Source organism: Lupinus angustifolius, chromosome LG03 (genome assembly GCF_001865875.1).
Source record: "Lupinus angustifolius cultivar Tanjil chromosome LG03, LupAngTanjil_v1.0, whole genome shotgun sequence".
NCBI classification, from domain to species: domain Eukaryota; kingdom Viridiplantae; phylum Streptophyta; class Magnoliopsida; order Fabales; family Fabaceae; genus Lupinus; species Lupinus angustifolius.
This window is the reverse complement of record NC_032011.1, coordinates 29,673,484-29,693,958: the sequence shown is the minus strand read 5'-3', so window position 1 is coordinate 29,693,958 and position 20,475 is coordinate 29,673,484. Positions and strand designations below refer to the sequence as shown.

The 20,475-nt window shown below is 28.0% G+C and overlaps 2 protein-coding genes across 2 annotated transcripts; both read right to left on the bottom strand.

The window, feature by feature from the left end:
* LOC109342652 lies at positions 4,323–4,976 on the bottom strand. Its single transcript, XM_019580595.1, has one exon. It carries the CDS (start codon positions 4,910–4,912, stop codon positions 4,454–4,456), a length of 459 nt encoding a protein of 152 aa, XP_019436140.1. The 5' UTR covers positions 4,913–4,976; the 3' UTR covers positions 4,323–4,453.
* On the bottom strand, positions 10,784–12,663 carry LOC109344431 (MLP-like protein 43). The gene is made up of 2 exons (XM_019583234.1): positions 12,436–12,663; positions 10,784–11,240 (listed from the first exon to the last, which is right to left on the bottom strand). The coding sequence occupies exons 1-2, from the start codon at positions 12,620–12,622 to the stop codon at positions 10,969–10,971; spliced, it is 459 nt and encodes a 152-aa protein (XP_019438779.1). The 5' UTR covers positions 12,623–12,663; the 3' UTR covers positions 10,784–10,968.

Here is a 20,475-nt window from a genome sequence, read left to right as displayed (position 1 = left end):
TTTGAATGTAATATTATATATAATGTTCTTAAATTTATGGTATTGTATGTAAAGGTCTACACAAAACTATTTATATGTAAAGTATATTTAATTGTTTATATGTGAAAGTATATTTATTAACTTTATTATATAGTGAATCTTTAAAAAAAATTGCAAAGAATTTTGACCTATGACCCATAAACCTAGACTACAACTTTATGATCACATTCCAAAATTTTCAATTAGGTCTTAGCTAGACTTAGACTATTCTCACTCATATTCCTAGGAGTAAGCCAAGATTTTAAATGATACAAAATATAGCAAATTTATTAAATATTATTACTTAGAAAATATTAATTTTACATGAATTGGGAACAATGATTAATTAATCTAATAATAGCAAATAGAGAATGATTAACAAAATCGCAATATATAGTAAATTTAATATCTTATAAAATGGATGACTATATAGGATCTACAATATTTAATAGTAAATTATATTAATATAAGAAGAAAGAACTAAAATTGTATCCTATAAAATAGCAACTAATTAATTAATAACCCTAATTTCGATAATTTCATTTTTGTTCTTTCTTTTTTGGCACTTTTATTCCCTCATGTGCACGTGGATTTGAGTATCGATTAGTGAAACTTGGAAAATCAGCATCATTATTTTTGTCTTTTCCTTCATCAAAATTTTTCTCATAACTACTTGAATCATAATGTATTTGCATTTTAGTACTATTTCTTTTCATATTTTGTGATAACTCCTCCTTTGCCTTCTCAACAAATCCTTTTAAACATCCACATGATGCAACTTCTGCTTTCTTTAGCTTTGAGGATTCTTCAGCCATGGTAACAAGTTTTGCTTCTGCAATATATCTATATATTATCAGTATAAAGAGTCGGTAACATGATACAACGATTACATTTGGAATACTTTTTGTATTAATAATGGTGGATTCGTTTTTCTCTAAAAACAAACTCGGTAAACAATAATAAATTGGATTAGCATTTATAAAAACATGATTTTGAATTTGTAAATTTAAGAATGAGTTTAATGTAAAATGATTTATGTTGGAATATTTTATTCTAAAAATCAAATTTTGTAGGAAATTTATTGTACAAACTTTCAATCAAGCATAAAAGTTATATTTGCTCTCTTACGACCAGGCAATGATTTGGCAAAATGGAAGAATTTGTGTTTCTTTTATAAAAAAGATTTCTTATATTTTCTCTTAAGAATGTTTTTTTAAAGTTACACATAAAAAACTCGGCTTTTATAAATTCTGGGAAAAAATTAATGTAGAAAATTTTGGTAGTAATAACCACATGAGTGTTATATATATTTATATACTATACATAAAAGTAAAATATGATGTAACTAATACAATGAGCTAATTTCTAATTTCCTATTTTTAATTTTAACAAAAAAAAACTCATATAATCATTGGAAACTAACTTCATTGACACAATAATTACTTATCTCGCCTTAAATTGAAGATTATAATAAATAAATAAAAATTATAACATTAAGTACACTCAATATAAAAACATAGTATAATTTTTGAAATAAAATATATAATAATTAAATATTTAATATCATAAAATAAGGATGTGGATTGGTAGACACGGAATACATATCAGTACTTTATTATATATATAAATATAAAAGAACTCCACCTTACATATATCACAAACCCTTTAAATAATCTAAAGAATGTCTTCGAGAAAAATATATATACACTAATAGTATAAAAGTTTTATATATCATCATTGTATCATTCAATATATTTACAATTATTCACCACTAACTTTTCATACAAAAAAGTAATATGAATGAATAGTGAATAATAAAATAAATGTATATAAATCTTTACATAGACAATATATAAATATTAATTATTTCTATAAACACCTATAATACCATAAAAGATTCACAAAAAACATAGCAAGATACAATTTAACAAAAGTATAAAATGACAAGAGTTTGATTATTTAAAACAACAATAGTTTGGAAGGACACCAAAAAAGACATAAAATATATTATGGGGTCCATTTATAATGAACTCAGCACAAAGGAACCGAAATATTTAGAAACATGATTAAACTTAGCATATGCATGAAAAAAAATCAATAGAAAATGGAGAAGCTACAATGGTAAAAATGAAAAACTATAACGTAGAAGGTACCAGGAGAAGAGACAAGCTAGGAATCTGAATACTAATTAAATTCAGAGCAATATTATCCCCAATTTATAGCTTAAGAAATGTCTAAATTATTTTTTGGTTTAGAATACATTAAATAACCAAATCTTTCCTAATTACTCTTAGTTTATTCCTTTTGATAAAAAAATTCGAACCATACACTTTTATGGATTTAATTGGTTGATGCGTGCTTGATTGTTATTTAAGATTATTTTTACCACATAATTAACATTTATTATTGAGCTTGTTTGAGATTATTTCGTACTAAAGATCATTGCTCTTTTATATTTTAACATTTCCCTAATAATTGTTTTCTGTGTAATCTCATCATGCTTTGATAGGTCAAAAGAAACTTTTAATTTCTTTTTCATTGTAGAGTCAAAATCACATTTTGCATTTATTGCCAAAGGTTCAACAAAATATTTTCTAACTAATTTTCAACCAAATAAAAATGTATGTTAAGCATTAGGTTAAAACTAGATAAAAAATTTCCTCAATTGTGTCATTATTCCTCGGAGAATAAATATATATGTCAACAATTATGTGCAGGGAATCTGCCATACTCTTATTTAGTTAGAGAATTATCATTCCTAAGTAGGGATGTTTAGTTGGATCTGGGTAATACATTATCCCGACGCGTTGCTTCATTTTTTGACTCAGATTTATTCTAGATTCATAGTGATATTTGCATGGCCTGCTATCCACGCATTTTTGGGTATCCATCGGATCCGCGAGTACCCACAAATTGAAAAACATTAAAAATAATTTTCAGTAATTTATGTAATTGTGTATTTTTGGTATTTGTTTATTACAATCTTATATGTTATTTAAGTAATAAACAAGAGAAAAAAGTTATAAAAAATAATTTAAAGTTTTAAACACATTTTAAATTGACTATTTTAACATTATGACATAAAATTGATTTAATACGAATTATTTAATCAACATAATATTATATTACACATATCAATTAACAACATAACATCACATCACTACTCAATAACATAACATCATTGTTTAAAAGCATATTAAATATATTTACGAATTAACCATATAACATTGTGGATTAACAATATATATATATATATATATATGAAGGAATAGCGGGTCCTAGTACCTGTGGGTCTATTGTAGTCATCAATACTAGCGAAATCTGATTGTATAAATCTACTCATTAATTTAAACAATTGAATTCCCTAGAATCAATAGCTAAGATATAGAGTAAATTGTTTAAACTTAGTCTTGGAGTAAGTGGATATCCTCCAATATATAGGAAAGAATAGCAGGTTCGGGTACCTATAGGTCTTGGTACCTCATTGCTCGAACTCAGACCCATCCAACAACGAGTTTTAAAATATCGAGTCTCATTACCCATAGATCCAAAAATATGGACACACCCGATCTGTTGCAGGTATTTTTTGCGGGTACTCATTGTCGTCCCTATTCCTAACAATAAAAAAAATTTGTTTAGACTTTAAATATTAGTTTGGGTCATAAATATCTGAATTTTCAAAAAAAATAATTTCTATTTTTTGTTTAATTTTAACTTAAACAAAATTGAGTGCTACAGTTAGGAAGATTTACATTGGAGATTAATTTGGATGCAATACTTTTCCATGACATTATTATCGGTTTCAACGATGTTATTAACCATCCATAAATAAGTTGTGTGAGTATGCGCCTTTTCTTTTTGGAACACTCTAGTTCTGACATGCGCCTTTTCCATGACATGAACACTCTAGTTGTGTGAGTATCACCTTACCTTTTTTGTAATACCCTAGTTCTGATATATGATCTCTGCCTAGTTCTGATATGCAATCTCTCATGGGCCTTGGAGGTCACATGTCATACCGACAGGTTTTCAATTGAACCGTACCGGTCATACTGGCCAATTTTCATTAAAAAATTAAAAAAATATTAATTTTTTAACATTAATAATAATATATTATATTTTTATATTTAATTTCACATGAGAAAATCAATTAAACAATGAATGCTGAACCCATTTTCTCACAAAAGAAAAACATAAAGCGGAACCATTAGAATTGGGCTTGATTATGTACCAGCCAACTTCAGAAGAATTCAGAACCAATTAACTTCAGAATGGGGTGAGAATTTATCTTGGAGTTGAATAAAAATCCTTCATATATTAACAATCTTGTACACAACAAATACAAAGAATTAATAAACCGGAAAAACTTAAATTACATGTATAGTTACATTGTGTTTATCATAATTATCGAAAGAGATACTTAACATTTCTCAACTTAACCTAGCAATTTCTTTGGACATATAGGAGGTACATTGATTTCCTCGGAGAACTTGGTTGGCGATGATGGTGTTGGTGGTGAGATCGGCAATCGCGCGCTAAAGTTTCTAACGGGAAACTCTTCAGGGCTTTCATTCTCAAAGTTTAGGGCATAACTCGAAGGGTCATAGCTAAAGTCAGCAGATTGCGACGCGCGATGATAACGACGACCCATGCGAGACTTAAGGCTACGTCCCCTAACCTTTGGTTGCTCCCCTCCAAATTCACTTGTTGTTGATGATTTTTTGAACCATGATGAAGAATTGGGTGTGGTTGGTGTTCTAGGAATACTTAACTTGTTGTAAAAGAATTCTCCATGTTCTAATGCATCATGTGAAAGGGTACCCGAAAAGCAACAAATTGAATATTTCAACTTATCCTTTATGGATGATTCACGATGAATTCCATCAGGTATCATTTCTAATAACACACAATACCCTTAATTTGAGATTAAAAGAAAAGAACAAAGTGATTTATGGGTTTTTTTTTTTATGGAGAAAAAGAAGAGAAAATGATGGTGGTGAAGTATGGAATATAATGATATATATAAAGAGAGGGTATAAATGGAAGGGTATTAAGTTAGGTTAAGATGAAATTGTTGGGTTGTGAAAATGCGAAGAATTAGTGAAAGATGAACGTGGTTGAGAGTTTTTCGTTATAAACCCATGTTGGCATTTTTGGGAAAATTTAAGCATCGATAATAACCTCAAATGTTGTGATCCACTTACCTATTTTTCTTTGTTTAATTTCTTGTAGTGATTACGAAATTATAGGACAAGAATGAGGACCCTAGAACTAGAAATTTCATTCATGTAACTTTATCATGCTTTAGTTATGTTTCCTATTTACTGCCTAATTTGTAAAAATGTTTAGTTTATGGGTTGTGCTAATATATGGTCATAAATATATTGTTTAAAGAATACATATTTACTCGTCAGTTTTGAAAATTTAAGTTGGTAACTTCTTAAAATCTTAATCACATCCGTTTTTATGATGAAGTTATTTTTTAACTTCTTTAAATAATCTCCTACCCTTGTTATTATTTCAATTCATTTAATTAGTAGGACTTAGTATGTAACAAATATTATAATTTTAGTGGTCATATGAGATAACTTATATGATATATTTTGCTCTCATATTATATATTATTTGTTTTCCATTTTTAGGGCCATGTTTGGTCAAATTAAACCGAGTAAAACCATTTCATTTTCTTTATAATCCAGCTAATTTTATCTTTACATTACACCTACCTAAACTAAACTAGCAATATTGTAATGATTTGGTTTCACTATTTTATTATTCATATGGAACAGACGAAACAAATTAACAAAATTAACCTTAACATACTCTAATGTTTGTTGGTGTGTGCTGCATTAATTATTTATCATCTCAATTATGAACTAACAACGTGCCAATTAGTCACAGTATTACATGTTAATCTGTAACTATCAGAAAGAGAGAGTATATTAATCCCTAAAAAGAGATATTTGAAAAGAAAAAATTATAAAAGTTTATTAAAAAAAAATTAAGATACATGACCATTCTAGTAGTATTTTTTCAATATTATAGATTAAAACTTGGTTAGCTTTCCTATAATTACTGAACTCAGTTTTTACATGCTTATTATTATTATTATTATTATTATTATTATTATTATTATTATTATTATTATTATTATTATTATGTTGATAAATATGGGAAATTTTATTAATAAAAGCCCATCATAAGCATCCTAGAATTGCTGAAGAGAAACCACCCATATGCTCATAGCTGGCAAAAATGTAGACAAAAGAAAAGGAATGTAACACAAAAAAGAATAAGATACAAGACAAAGCTCAACACTCAAAATTGAAAAAGAAGTTCAAAATATCACAAGGTAAGAACAATAGACCCCTACACCCTCTAATTTGAACTAGGGACGGTTGGATGCACGAGTAGTGTTTTCCCGTTTTCAAACCCGTACTATTTATGAGTATCCATGTTAGTAGGTATTTGCAGGTGTTCAACGAGTTTCTAATTTTTATTATATATTTCTATATATTGTAATAACCAATATATAAAAATAATTATTACATGAATAATAAAATATTTATATGATAAATTTATGATTATAGCACCACAATACAATTTATTATGAAATAATAATAAAGTAGATAATACACAATCTTAAAAAATAATAAATAAATATAATATATATAAAAAATTAATTAAAAATCAATTTATAAATATGTATGTACTTACATGGAAAATATCATAAAACATGTTTACACCCATAAACTATTATTGCGAGTATCAGTTGCAAGTATTTTTATGAGTAATCATGAATTAGGTTTTTTGCCATCCCTATTTAAGTCCCCTAGTAAGCATTCATCAAAGACAATTTGCGACTCAATGAAGCAAAAATATCAAGGGTCCACAAAGGTGAAAATGACACAACTTTAAGCATTGAGAAGGGAGTGTGAGTTGTTTGCCATGATATAAGAATAAAAGGTGGACATCTTCTTCAGTCGAACCTTGGCAGTAGTGAACAAAATGAAATCAAATGGTGAGATAATGGAGTAGAGCACAATGGTTAGTAAGATACTTCGATAATTGACTTCTAAATTCAATTATATTTTTGTTCAATGGAGGAATCAAATGATCTTAGTACCTTGAGCATTATGAATTGCATGAAAGTCTATTAGCACACAAACAAAGGAATCACAAATACCAAGAAGAAGCACATGTGTTGAAAGTGGTCCAAGAAGATATGCCAAGCAGATGAAGAGGTCGAGGTGTGTTTAGAGGAGGAAATGGCAGAGGTAGAGGCATACAACCACTAAATAAGTCAATTGTTGAATGCTTCAAATGACATAAGTTGGGACATCCAATATAAATATCCTATATGGGAAAAGAATGCATATTATACTCAGGAAGAAGAGGAACTTTTGCTGATCTTTTGCAATGAATCTAGATCTTTTGATTCCATGATTGTCGTGACTTTGGGCTGCCATTTCCTGTCAAGACAATACAATACTTTGTTAGTTAGTTCACCCTTAGTAAAACTCTTATCTAAAGCAACCAAATGATTAACTATATGAGTGAATCTTTTCTGCATTTCACTTATCGATTCATTTTGAAACAATCGAAATAACTCATATTCGTGTGTTAATGCATTTAGTCTCGTGCACTTAACTTCGCTTGTGCCCTCGTGGATTACTTGTAAAGTGTCCTACATATTTTTCGCATTTAGGCACTTTAAGAACCTAAAAGAACTCGTTATATTATAAAGAAGTTATGATGTTCTTAGCTTTAAGATTGTGTTGGAATTTTCGTTTCTCTTTGTCACTCCACAAGCCTTTAGGTTTTTCTTTAGGCTCACCGTCCCCCAAGTGTAGTGAAGTAAAAGACCCATTGACAACGAATTCTCAAATCTTCGTGTCGATTGTCTCAATAAAGATTCCCATACACACTTTCTAGTAGGCATACCTCTCACCACTAAATATCGGAGGGCGTTTGATGGATGCGCCACCACCGCCGAAAGGGTTAGTGGAATTCATAGTGAATAACCCTAGGATCAACGAATAAAGATGTCAAGCTAGCATTGTTATACTAGCTCTGATACCACTTGTTGGATACCAACAAGGTAAAACACACCTAGAGGGTGAGTGAATAGGTGTAGTGGATCACTAGTCTCGTTTTTCTGATTCATGTGCAAAACAGAAAGCTGCTACAGTTAATCGATTATTATCAGTGTTAATCGATTATGCATAGTTTGATTAATCGATTATGTTCAGCTTTAATCGATTATGCTAAATCTTGATATCTTTGGAAAACATATTTTCTCGCAATGAAAACAGTGATGATAACCAATCTTTACTATCCTAAATTGATTCTTGATTCAACTAGGACATGGTGAACTTAAGGGGAGCAGATCGGTAAATTTATGATACCCACACTTGAGGGGGAGATTCTTGGGTTTATTCAAGTGTGAAGTCTCACATTGGATATGCAATGAGGAGTAAAAAAATTTAGAAGTAGAAAAGACCCATGAAACTAATATCTTAAGGTTTTGGTTCAAGATATGGTGTCTCACTTGTGGCTCTCCATTCTTCTCATACCCCTGTAATAATGGAATTCCTCGACAATTGGAGGCTTCCCGATCTCAGTCTCGTCCGTATGCTTTTAAAAAAATATCAAGTCAATACATTATATACTTTTTAAATACATTATCCATCTACCATGCAGTAATTAATATGATGATTGGGAGACTCGCGTAACATTGGATGATAATTAGTTTATGTTTATGCAATCAAATATCCTTCATAAGAGGATACCTTTTATTTATTAATTAGTAGCAGGTGATATCCGATCATAATCAAATCTATATGGGCCAAAGAGTGATTTCATAAGATCTTGTTCCCTTATGTTTACAATATTATATTTCGGATTTTCATAGTGCATCATGAAATTGGGGATTAAGAAATTCAACCATGTAGTTAGTAATATTGAATACGTCATATGTTATTATTATTTTTTTTGTGTGGATTATTCTTAGATTCAATTTTTATTTTATTTTAATTCAATTAAATAATTATGGTTTTAAAAATAATTAATGCATGATTAATATTATAAAAAATTAAAGTAAAGTTTTATACTTTGTTTGGTTGAGGAAAGAAAGTAAGAAAAAAGAAATAGGTGAGAGATAATAAAGAGAAAGAAAGAAGTGAAAAAGTGGGTGAATTTTTATATTGTTTGACGGAAGAGAAAGTAAAGAGAAAGAAAATAGAAATTGATACTTTCTTATTTCTCTCTTCTATTTGGTTGAACAAAAAGTGTGATGAAGAAATAATATGTTTTAAAAGACAAAACTAACTTTACAGTAAAATTGAGATCATCGTGAGAAAGAAATATGTTTTAAAATCACTAAGTTAGTATCTTGAGATCATCTTCAAGATATGGCATAATAAAATTGTATTAGAGTAGAGACAACTAACTTAGATAATATTTTTAAAATGTTGGAGTTTTTGAGAGTCTATAGTTATTCAAAAGTACACTTGAAAGTATAGTGAGATTTGTGGATTTGCTGAATAATATTTAAAAGTCAATAATAATTAAATTTGACCTTAACTCATATGTTGCTTATGTATCAAAATTGTCTTTATTGTACAAAATAAAAAAGAATGTTATATATACATTATTTCTATAAAATTTATACATTTCATTCACCATTTATTTGTATTACTTATATTTAAAAGTCAATAATAATTAAAATTCAATAATGTTTTTGACAAATCAAAAAGTAAGGAACACTTAATGTTCCAAAATTACTATCATGTAATTTACAATTGTCCTATCACACGTTAATATTTCATATCAATAATACTTAATACACTTAATAAATTTTATTATATTTTTTTTAAAATAAAAAAAATACTACAATGTTAAATTAATGCACTTTTTTTTTCTAAGTACTAAACCACAATTGAAGTATATAACATTCATTTTTCGTTTATTATTTTAACTTTAGTTTGGGACAATGTTTGACCATTTTTTTATTAAATTTGTGGGGCAGAGGGAGTATATAATTATCCAAAGTATAATAAATTTTAATCGATAATGTAGAATAATAAATTTTATGTTCTTATTTAAAAGTATTTTCTTTTAGAAAGTATTTTATATATAATATTCTTTGAGGATAATGTAATCACCGGGGTTAAATTCTTATAATAGTAATATCCAGTGAAGTTATCCTTTCCATTTTTAAGTAAATAGATTGTTGTTCAAAAATGACATTACTTGAGGATTTTCATCTCTGTAATGCCAAAAAAGGATAACTTAGATAACTTTACAAATTCACTAGTCCCTATTCTTATTCCATGTTCATACTCCTATGGAAATCCAATTTACTAAATTTCATTCTAAAATTACTTAATGAGTTTTAATTTTTTTCTTAGTAGTAGATTACACTCTCAAATACTTTTGAGTTATATAATATCAATAAAATAATATCAAAACTATCATACCATATTTATACATTCATATCGAATGTGAGACTTCACACTTAAATATACATATTAATTTTAAAAAAGTATGTAAGCTTCTCTCTTATTTGTATCCTAGAGGGAGTGAAGAAGTGTTCTATGTTGTTATGATGAGTGAAATGCAATTTCTAAAACAAATAAACTATTATTGGATTATTTTTATTGGTAGTCACAAATCACAACTACAACACCAATATTGGTAATATATATGTTATGAAAAAAGAAACAATATCAAACAGATATTCACTCATTAATATTACATGCAGAAATCACTTTACATATATAAAATATTTCACAATTCATACACTTCTCCAACCAAGACCTATAGTGCTAAGATCCATGTTCTCCTCATCCAAATATACACATTATTTAGATGATTAATCACTTGATCTATATTATTCCACACCCATTATTTTATATTTTATTATAATCTTCTTCACAAGTTTTGGTTTTATGCCTTGAGAAGATTAGCATCAACATCCTCTGAACTCTTGGTGAGATATTCCACATAGCCATATGGATGTTCAACACTATGGTCAATCTTTTCATATTCAAGAGTCCAATTAACATAAGCACTACCATCTTCCTTTTCAATCACATGAAATATGAACTTGAAAACCTTATAATGTGGACTAATATCTCCACCAAAAAGGATGTATGTGATTGTTTTATTCTCTTCATCAACGGCCTCAATTTTCTCCTTACACGTCAAAACTTTACCATCTTTTTTTTCCAAATGCAACCAAGAACAAGAAAAAAAAGGGTCAGAGAATTAGATGGAGAAATATATAATTGACAATTGGATGATCCCTTATCTTTTATGATTATACAACTTTAATTTCTTTACTTTATTTTGATGATCTTTAATCCTATGACTTTTCACTTTGTGCACTATTAGTTCATCTCTCCATCTAATCACATAATTTGTTTATGTAATTAATAAGTTGTCATTTGTCATCTAAGTGCTTTACTTTACTGATACAATCAATTGTAAAAATGACTTATATTTAGTAGAACAAGATTAGGTCGTATAGAGATATATGGTCTTGTTTCAGATACAATAGTAGTGGTTGAGCTATTGACGCAACCACAACTAGGTCGTGGATGAGAGTTATAAAATGATCTGATGGTTAGGGTGTAAGGTTTAAGAAATGGAATGATAAGGAGGTTCAGAGTTGAAATCTCACTCGCTACAAATAAATACTAACATATTAATATTTGACTATAAGAAACTAGGTCGTGGGTCATCCACGACCGTTTACCTGAGGTGTGGTGTGATACACGACCATGTGGGTGAGACACTTGTTGGTATGCATCAGTACATGACCTTGTAGTGTCCTAGTCGTGGATTAACACCCTTCTTCAGAAAACAACATGACAAACTATGGGCTTAAATTGATGTAAAGAGGTTGAGGTATAATACTAGATATACATGTCATACGTAAAGACTAATGATGTATCATAAACATAAATCTTTATTCTATAATACATATTGGTAGTCGATCAATGTTCTAAGATACGTCGAATCTTGTTAATAAATTTTTGTATCTCGTCTCTCTTTCCTTTTATCTTTATTTCCTGAGATTGCTTCTTCCAACAAAGAAATTAATTTTTAAATAATAAAAAATGTAACATAGTAATAATAGTCATGAAAATGATGAATGGAAGAACAAATGAGGCAGAAGTTAGTAATTAAATTAATATTGGTCTTTACATGGAACCTATTAGCATGCAACTTGGATCTCTCATCACATAAACAAGCTGTGACTAAATTAATGAAAGATTGACTGGTTAGAAACTTGAATGACTAAAAGTTAGATATCAAAATAAAAATAGAGATTAAATTTGCACAATCTTCAAATAAAAGAGATTAAAAGTGCAATTAAACCAACTAGTTAGGAGCATATATATAATTTACCTATTTCATAAGTCCATTGCTTAATTGTATCCTTGTGATGCCAATCCTCTCCTTCATGCAACTTAGTGTGATGCAATCTTTCAGCAAGGTTTTGAACATGGTAAAGTTTAGTGGCAAAGAGGTGGAACCATTTAGAAGCTGGTGCTTTTATTGGTATTTCAGTACTAAGTTTACCCTTGAGAGCCATTTATATGGAAACAAACACAAAATTTGATGGTTGATGGGGAAGAAAATGAAGCATTATAGGACCTTAAATACTAAATACCCCTACCACTATTGTCAACTAATGTTATTTTATTTTGTAAACATGGGCAACTATATTATTAGGTTATCGCACTATAGGACCTTAAAATATCAATATGAATGATTTCTTAAAAGTTGTTTAACTTTTGCTACACAGTTTGTGACGCTGCAATTTTCTATTTTTATGTGACTAAAAACTATGAATTTGCTTTTGGAGACTTATCTAAATATAAATAAGAAATGAGTTGTAGATCTTTTAATGTTTATCCAATAAGTTTATAATTTTATTTTAATTTAAAAATAACTTACTTTATTGATTATCTTGTATCAAATGGATTTTTATCTTTTAAGATTTAGATTTGTTTCAAAAATATATTTTAAAATAGAAATAATAAAATTTAAAATAGAAATGATATTTTATTATAGTAGTTATCTTTTGATAAGAAAATTACCAAATAATATCTCTTATATTATTTTATATGATAATATTATCTTCTTTTGGCTTACCGTTGTGGTCATCCCACTTACTCAACAGCACTTCATTCTTCTTTCTTCTAAAGCTTTTATATTAATTCTACACATGAAATTTAAGTGCATGTTTGTCCTTAAAATTCAAAAGGTATTCTTCACTGTGAATTAATCCCATTGTGAGACCAATTGTATTTTGGTGAGGCTAGGATTGCATTTTCCTTAACCAACTATGTATTGTCATTATTTTCTTATTTTGTTTGTTTAGATTCATTCATGTTTACCTTTGATTTCTCATCAAATATATAATTAATACTTCTAACATGTTCATTATTCAATTCCCATTTTCTTTTGTGCATCAACTCATATATATCAAACAACCATACCCATTAATGATATGGCATTTGTATAGTACACTTTATGTCCCCATAAATCCTATCATGATCTCATAATCATATATAAATCCATTTAGTTCCATGACCAGCCCTACAACCTATTTAGTTATTTTCCATATTGTTTTTTGAGTGCTGTGATAATATATATTAGATTTTTGGAATTATTAGTATCATGTTTACTATTGTTAATATTGTTAAATTTATTAATGTCACTACTCTTATAGTTATGATAATTATTATTTAAATTGATTAGCCTCCAACGGTTGTAAAATATTATAAAGATTTGATTTACAAATGAAATTGATTTTAATAAAAGTATAGTCTTGTTTTATGTCTTCTTTGTTAAGGTTTTGAGTTGTTTGAATTAATTTTTATGGCATTGATTGATGAAGGGATGTTTGGGTGAAGTGGATGTTAGCCTGTCGCTTATGGTCTTAGAGTATTTCATTGAAAATTTTCCTCTCCGATTCCTTCAAAAGTCGGAGAGTCTTGTAGATTAGGAATTCCCATAGAAACTTGTTTTCTATGTAAGAGTCCTTAATCTTTTTCATGACGATGTATAGAGTCTTAGATATTTGATTGTGCTGGAAATATGTGTATGAATTCATTTTTGTGCGTAACATAATGCGAGATACTTACTTATGTTATTAGATCATCATGAAAGGTTGTTAAATAATAATGTTTGCATGTATGTGAGTATTGTGATAAATTGATAATTGTTTTATGTGCTAAATATTTGTGACAAGGTTGTAATTTAGAAATATTTCAATTGCAATGATTATGTTATTGATTATTGTATAGTTGTATTGAAATATAAAATATATATAAGTGATTATTGTATTGATATGAGAAAATATAATTAAGTTTAATGTTGTATTGATTTTAAAATATATAACTTGATTATTGTATTTAATGGGAAATACATTTGTTAGTTGATATATTGTATTTGATCACTAAGTTAGCATCTTGAGCTCGTCCGTTGGACTTAGCATGGTAGAAATGCATTGGGGCTGAGATGACTAATTTATGTGATATTTGTGGAAATAAAACTTATGAAAACCTTGAGTAAAAGATTTAATGGGCTAACTTCGGTTAGTGTACATGCATTGCATTCTTGTAGTTGGAGTTGGAGAAAATGGAAAAGACAATGATAGAAATATCATTGAGATTTGGATAGAGGTGGCAATGACAGTTCTTTGTCAAGAAGCCTTGAGGGATTGCTTAGGTGGGATAGTCTAGTGAGGGCCCGAGTTTATTACCCGTATGACCAAGATAGTCTTACATGCAAACTAAGTGGTCTCTACACCCCTTGCACATTTTATGATCCTCTTGTATAAGACACTAATTTCATGCATCATTTGTATATGCTTGACATTGTTTGATTATAGTGTTGTTATAGGGTGTCTTACTTTAATGTTATTTCTTTCTCTATGTAATTTCACGTTGCGGTCGCTGTAGTTGGTTCTTACTCCATTTTCTTTGTCTTTTCTTTTGTCTATACTATGTGTATGAACAAGTTTGTTGTAGTTTCTCTATGGATATTCATTGATGAAAATATAGACAAGAAGAACTTATACTAGGATTATTGGCAACGTTCTTGGTCTTTTGAACTAATTTTTGTATAAATCATGCTTTATGAAAAACATTTAAGAATGATTTTTTCTGCATAGAAAAATGTCTTTTTTTTATATAATTACGTGATAAGACTAGATTAATGATTTTATAAATTTATAATTCAAAGGGGATGGTTATATAGATTATGGTTGAGTTTTAGGGTTGAATTTAATACCTCGTTTTTTTGGTAAAGATAATGTTGAATATTTCCGCATCTTGAACATGTTAATGTAAATGAATTTTAAATTGACTCTGATTTTCTAACATGTTGCCTTTAATTTTTTATAAATTTTCATCATATTTTTATAATGAAGTCCTAATTTCTAAGTCCATATTTTAAATTCACTCTGCATATGTTCTTGAAAATCATTCATTGCATGAGCATACTTCATTTAGAAGGTTTTACCTTGCATAAGTGGAATATAAACTTTTGGTTAACACTGATTAATTGGTTAAAGATACAGTTTAATCAATTAAATAGTTTTTAGAACTCGTTAACTGATTAAGTGTTTTTATGAATCAATTAGCATCGTTAATCAATTATACTAGAGCTTAATCGATTAAATATGCATACATTAATTCAATTTGCTGTAAAAGCTGTAATTTTACCCATAAGCATATAGAGAGATTTTAAAATTTTCAAAAGTTCTATCTGGAAAATAGTATTTTGCAAAAGTTTAAGTGTTTCTTGTACATAATAGGATTAGAAGAAAAAGCTTCTTAGGAAGTGATTTTGAGCATTCAATTGTAAAATTCTTTTTCATACAAGCCTTGCATAAATCCACATTTTTTATAAGGTCTTGTGATATTTTCTGATTAGGTTTGAGATTAAGAATTACTTGTTCATATTGACATATTAAGGTGCTTGTAACTTGAAAAAGTGTTTAAACAACAAATATAGAGAGTTTAGAAGTAAAATTGTCCTAGCTGAGGTTAGGCTATAAAGTCTTCACCATTTCACAAAGGTCTTAGTTGAGAGCAAGAATCAGCTGAGGCTAGACAACAAGCAGGTGTGGAGTATCCGAAAGAGGTGTGTCAAAATTCAAACCATGTAGCTTGGCTCTAGATCTAAGAAGGAATCGTGTAGCTTGAATATTACTTCGTTTCTTAGTGAAGACAAAACTCTCAGATCAAACGGGAGGCCTGGATGTAGTTTGCAAGTAGACCGACAAACGAACCAAGATAAAATTTTGTTGTTCTTGTTTCTCTTCCCTTATCTCTTTTACATTTTAAGTCTTTACATTCCAAATTGATTCTCGAGTAGCTTAGTTGTTTTAGATTAATTGTTCATAATCTGATTAAGCAGTATACGCATGTAAAGATTGAATTGTTCGAGTTTTCTGTTGAAAAGATTCTGTTTTTCAAGAAACCTAACTGTCAAGATAATTGATTAAAACAATCGTTAATCGATTAAGACATAGATGTTAATAATCAATTAAGTCTTTATTTAATCGACTAAACTAGTGATTTTTCAGAACTCTGTAAAAATCAGAAAAGTGATAATTTGATTGCGCTACACCTATTCACACCATCTAGGTGTGTTTATATTCTTATCATACCCAACAAGTATGTGGATACCTATATGTAAACAAGAATATGTTGTTCAAATCATGTCTGGGATCAATGAAAACACTTCATATTAATTATAAAATGATACACAATTGAGCTTATTTTTCATCTTTAGAAAGTGTGAGATTTTAGTATCTATGGAAAAAAAATTATGTTCAAGTCCTACTTAATAGCCAATTCTTGTTATCCTCTTCATACATCATAGGGACCAAAGCCAAAGATAACCAAATTTTGATATGAACATGACCAAATCTAAAACTCACACATTATATGGATTAAATAAAATAATAATAAATTATTACATGGATCAAATAATCCAAAACGTTGAGATATTATATAACCAAATTAAGTTCAAAACAAAATCATAACATCCATACTTTATAGGACTATAAATATATTTAAGCATGTACATTTTAACACAATGATTAAAGAGAAAACTTATCTATATCTTATAGGTACTTGTGACACTTCTTTTTATTAAAATAACATCACTCATAAATAACCAATAATACAAATATAAGATGTAAAACACCTTTTGTTTTAAATGAAGAGATATAAAACAACTATTTAATCATCAAAACTCAAAAACACCCGAGAATAACATGATTGCTGCCAAACTATATATTATATATTTGCATATTTTCTATACCGTAATTTGACCATATAAGTTAAAGTAAGTAATTGGCAATTCAAATCCTAGAGAAAGTTAAATATATCAAATATATGAACGTGATTCTTGCATGCCAATTATTAAATTCTATATGATGTCACATCATGGAGCGATACCTAACCCACCTTATAAAAGCATGCATTACAAAATCATGTGATTGTATGTGGTATTTGCAATAGCTGTAACACATATCCTATTAATCATGTAATGACTAAATCTTCATCATCAATGAAAACAACAAATAAACAAAGAATATATTAAGGTTACAAGAAATTATGAGATCAATAATTGTTAGGATTCTCAAGGATGATTGGCTTTAAAATATGATCACTTCAGAAAAACAAATCTTACTAACTTCGATTGTTTTTGTTTCTTCATCAAAAGTAGTAACTGAAGACAAAACCTAACAGCAAAAGTTTTAAAAAGTAGTAGGTTGAAGTTAGAGAGATTTTTTTTATAGGAAAAAGATATAATTAATAGGCATAAGGGGTGTCAACCCATATACAACAAACATAATCACTAACTATTGCTAGTATAAAGTTGTTGAATACAGGACTAAGGATTAGTACACCATTAAGCAAAAGTGACACTATTCAGGCCACTATTATAACAAAATCAAGTCTAAAATCACACCTGAATCAAACCTATGATATGAATACAACTAACCTCCTTACGAGAGGTAGTGTAACCTAGGAATTAGGTCAAAAATATGAAATCGAAAATCCAAATCTAAATTATATTTAGCTCGCTCATGTAATACACTATTAGTCTCACAAAACACATAACTCCAAAGTAATTTTTGAAACTTGACAATAAGACTATGAATTTGAGTAACCAGCAACATATATGAATTTTGTGATATGTTAATCTTTAGTTGTATATTATTCTTATTCTTAACAATAATTATACTAATTGGTGTTAGTCGAGGGATTCTATGACCCAATTGTTTTGATTGTTGATGAGATTTTAAGATATGTTGATTGATCTGGGCATGAGCAAACCAACTCCTAGTCATATGAAGACATGCTTATTTTCCAAAAATGGAGTAAGACATTTCCTAATTGAATGTGTTATTATTTTTATGTGATTTATCTTCTAATTGATATTGTATCAATTTTAAGTTATTAATCATATTATAAGATGATGTATTAGGATTATTAGTCCTTATTACCATTCTTTGTGGAAGACGTGCTTATCTTCCCGAAATGGAGTAAGACATTTCCTAATTGAATGTGCTATTATTTTTATGTGACTTATCTTCTAATTAATAATGTATAAATTTTAAGTTATTAATTATATTATAAGATGATGTATTAGGATTATTAGTCCCTAATATTATTCTTTGTAGAGTTTTTCCATACTCATAACAATTAGGAATGTCATAGTTTTAAAGTTTTTAAAATAATGTTACTAATATTTTTATCTCATTGGTTTGGGTTTTCTGATATTTCTAGGTGATATGTCTAAGGAGTTTGAGTTTAACATATGTTGAAGATCCATTGTCAAGCAATCCTATCCTGAACTGTTTGTAAATTAGTTTTTATTGTATAAGTTATTTTAGAGTATTTGCATTAAGTTCAAAATAACTTATGGATTATGTTTTATTATTTTAGTTTAGTGTACAATGTTATTATAAAAACTTAATGTATCTTTATAATATATTTTATTTAGTATTTGAAGAGATATTGTTTTACTAAGGAGGTTATTAATAATTTATTAACTTTTAAATTTTTGTATATTATATTATTGTTGTTGTTTTCTTATGATAATTAGGGTATCACGTAAATATTGTATCACAATATATCAAAATTGTTAACCATTAACTTTTGAATAGTTTTAAATTTAAATATGTGTGCTTTGCACGAGCTAAAAGTCATTAATAATAATAGCGACCACAAACATGAGAAAAACACTACAAAAAAATGATCATGTTAGCCATGGTCAAAACTGTGGCTATTGTACTGCAAAACATAACAAACCCTATTAGCTACAATTACTTCTACAATAGTAATTAATGTGTTGCGAAAAATTAGCCAAGGTCAATTTAAAATATAGCTATCCTTTTTATAAAATGTGGTAACATTAGTTTAACTACGGCTAATTTAATATGTCGTGATTCCAATTTTGTCGCTAATTTGTTCACTTAGCCTCAGTTATGTTCGTCACAAATGGGCTGAAAATTTAGCCACAATTTGTTCAAAAATTATAATATATAATTAATTACAACAATTTAACTGTGACTAATTAAATATCCTTTGCAATCTTGCTATAAGTGAGGAGTACAATAAGACATTTGTTGGTTTAATGTTTTTCTTTTGACCAGCTGCCATATCATTTGCATCACTAGTATTTTCATTATATTTCACCAAGATGCATTCCAAATATTAAAATTATCTCTGTTCATGTACTCCAATGAACCTTAATACAACAAGCAATTGTTCGAATAGACATGAATTTTTTTCAATTGTTTAATGTATCATCCCAAAAATTAAAATATTTTTGCAATTGATTTTTAAACCTCATATTATAGTCTTACTTTATGATAAAATAAATATGATGATATAATCAATTTAGTTTTAGAAGGTATCTCAATTTATGATAAAATAAATATGCTGATATGATCAATTTAGTTTTAGAAGGTATCTCAATTTGAAGATAAGAAAAAATAATAAAATTATATTGTTATTGTTATGATTATAATTAATATTAATATACAATTATATATGTTAAGATATTACTTTATCTTGTAGAATATTATTTTTATTTAGGTTATTTTCTTTTATCCTTATGATCATATATTAGTTTCCTTATAAAATTTATATTATTCTCTCAAGTTTATAAAATTGTAGAAATTGATATTTTTATCATTACCATTATTGTTATGATATGAATGATTGAAATATTTGATTTGTGATAAGATTTAGAAGTTCTTAATTTTTATCAAAGATAAATAAATTATTTAGAGTAAATGATTGTATCTTTAATTAATAAAAATAAGAATTGGGATTAGTGTAGATTTATGTGAGTAGTATAAAAAGAATGATAACAGAGAAAAGTCATTTGGAGTATGAATCTAGCCTA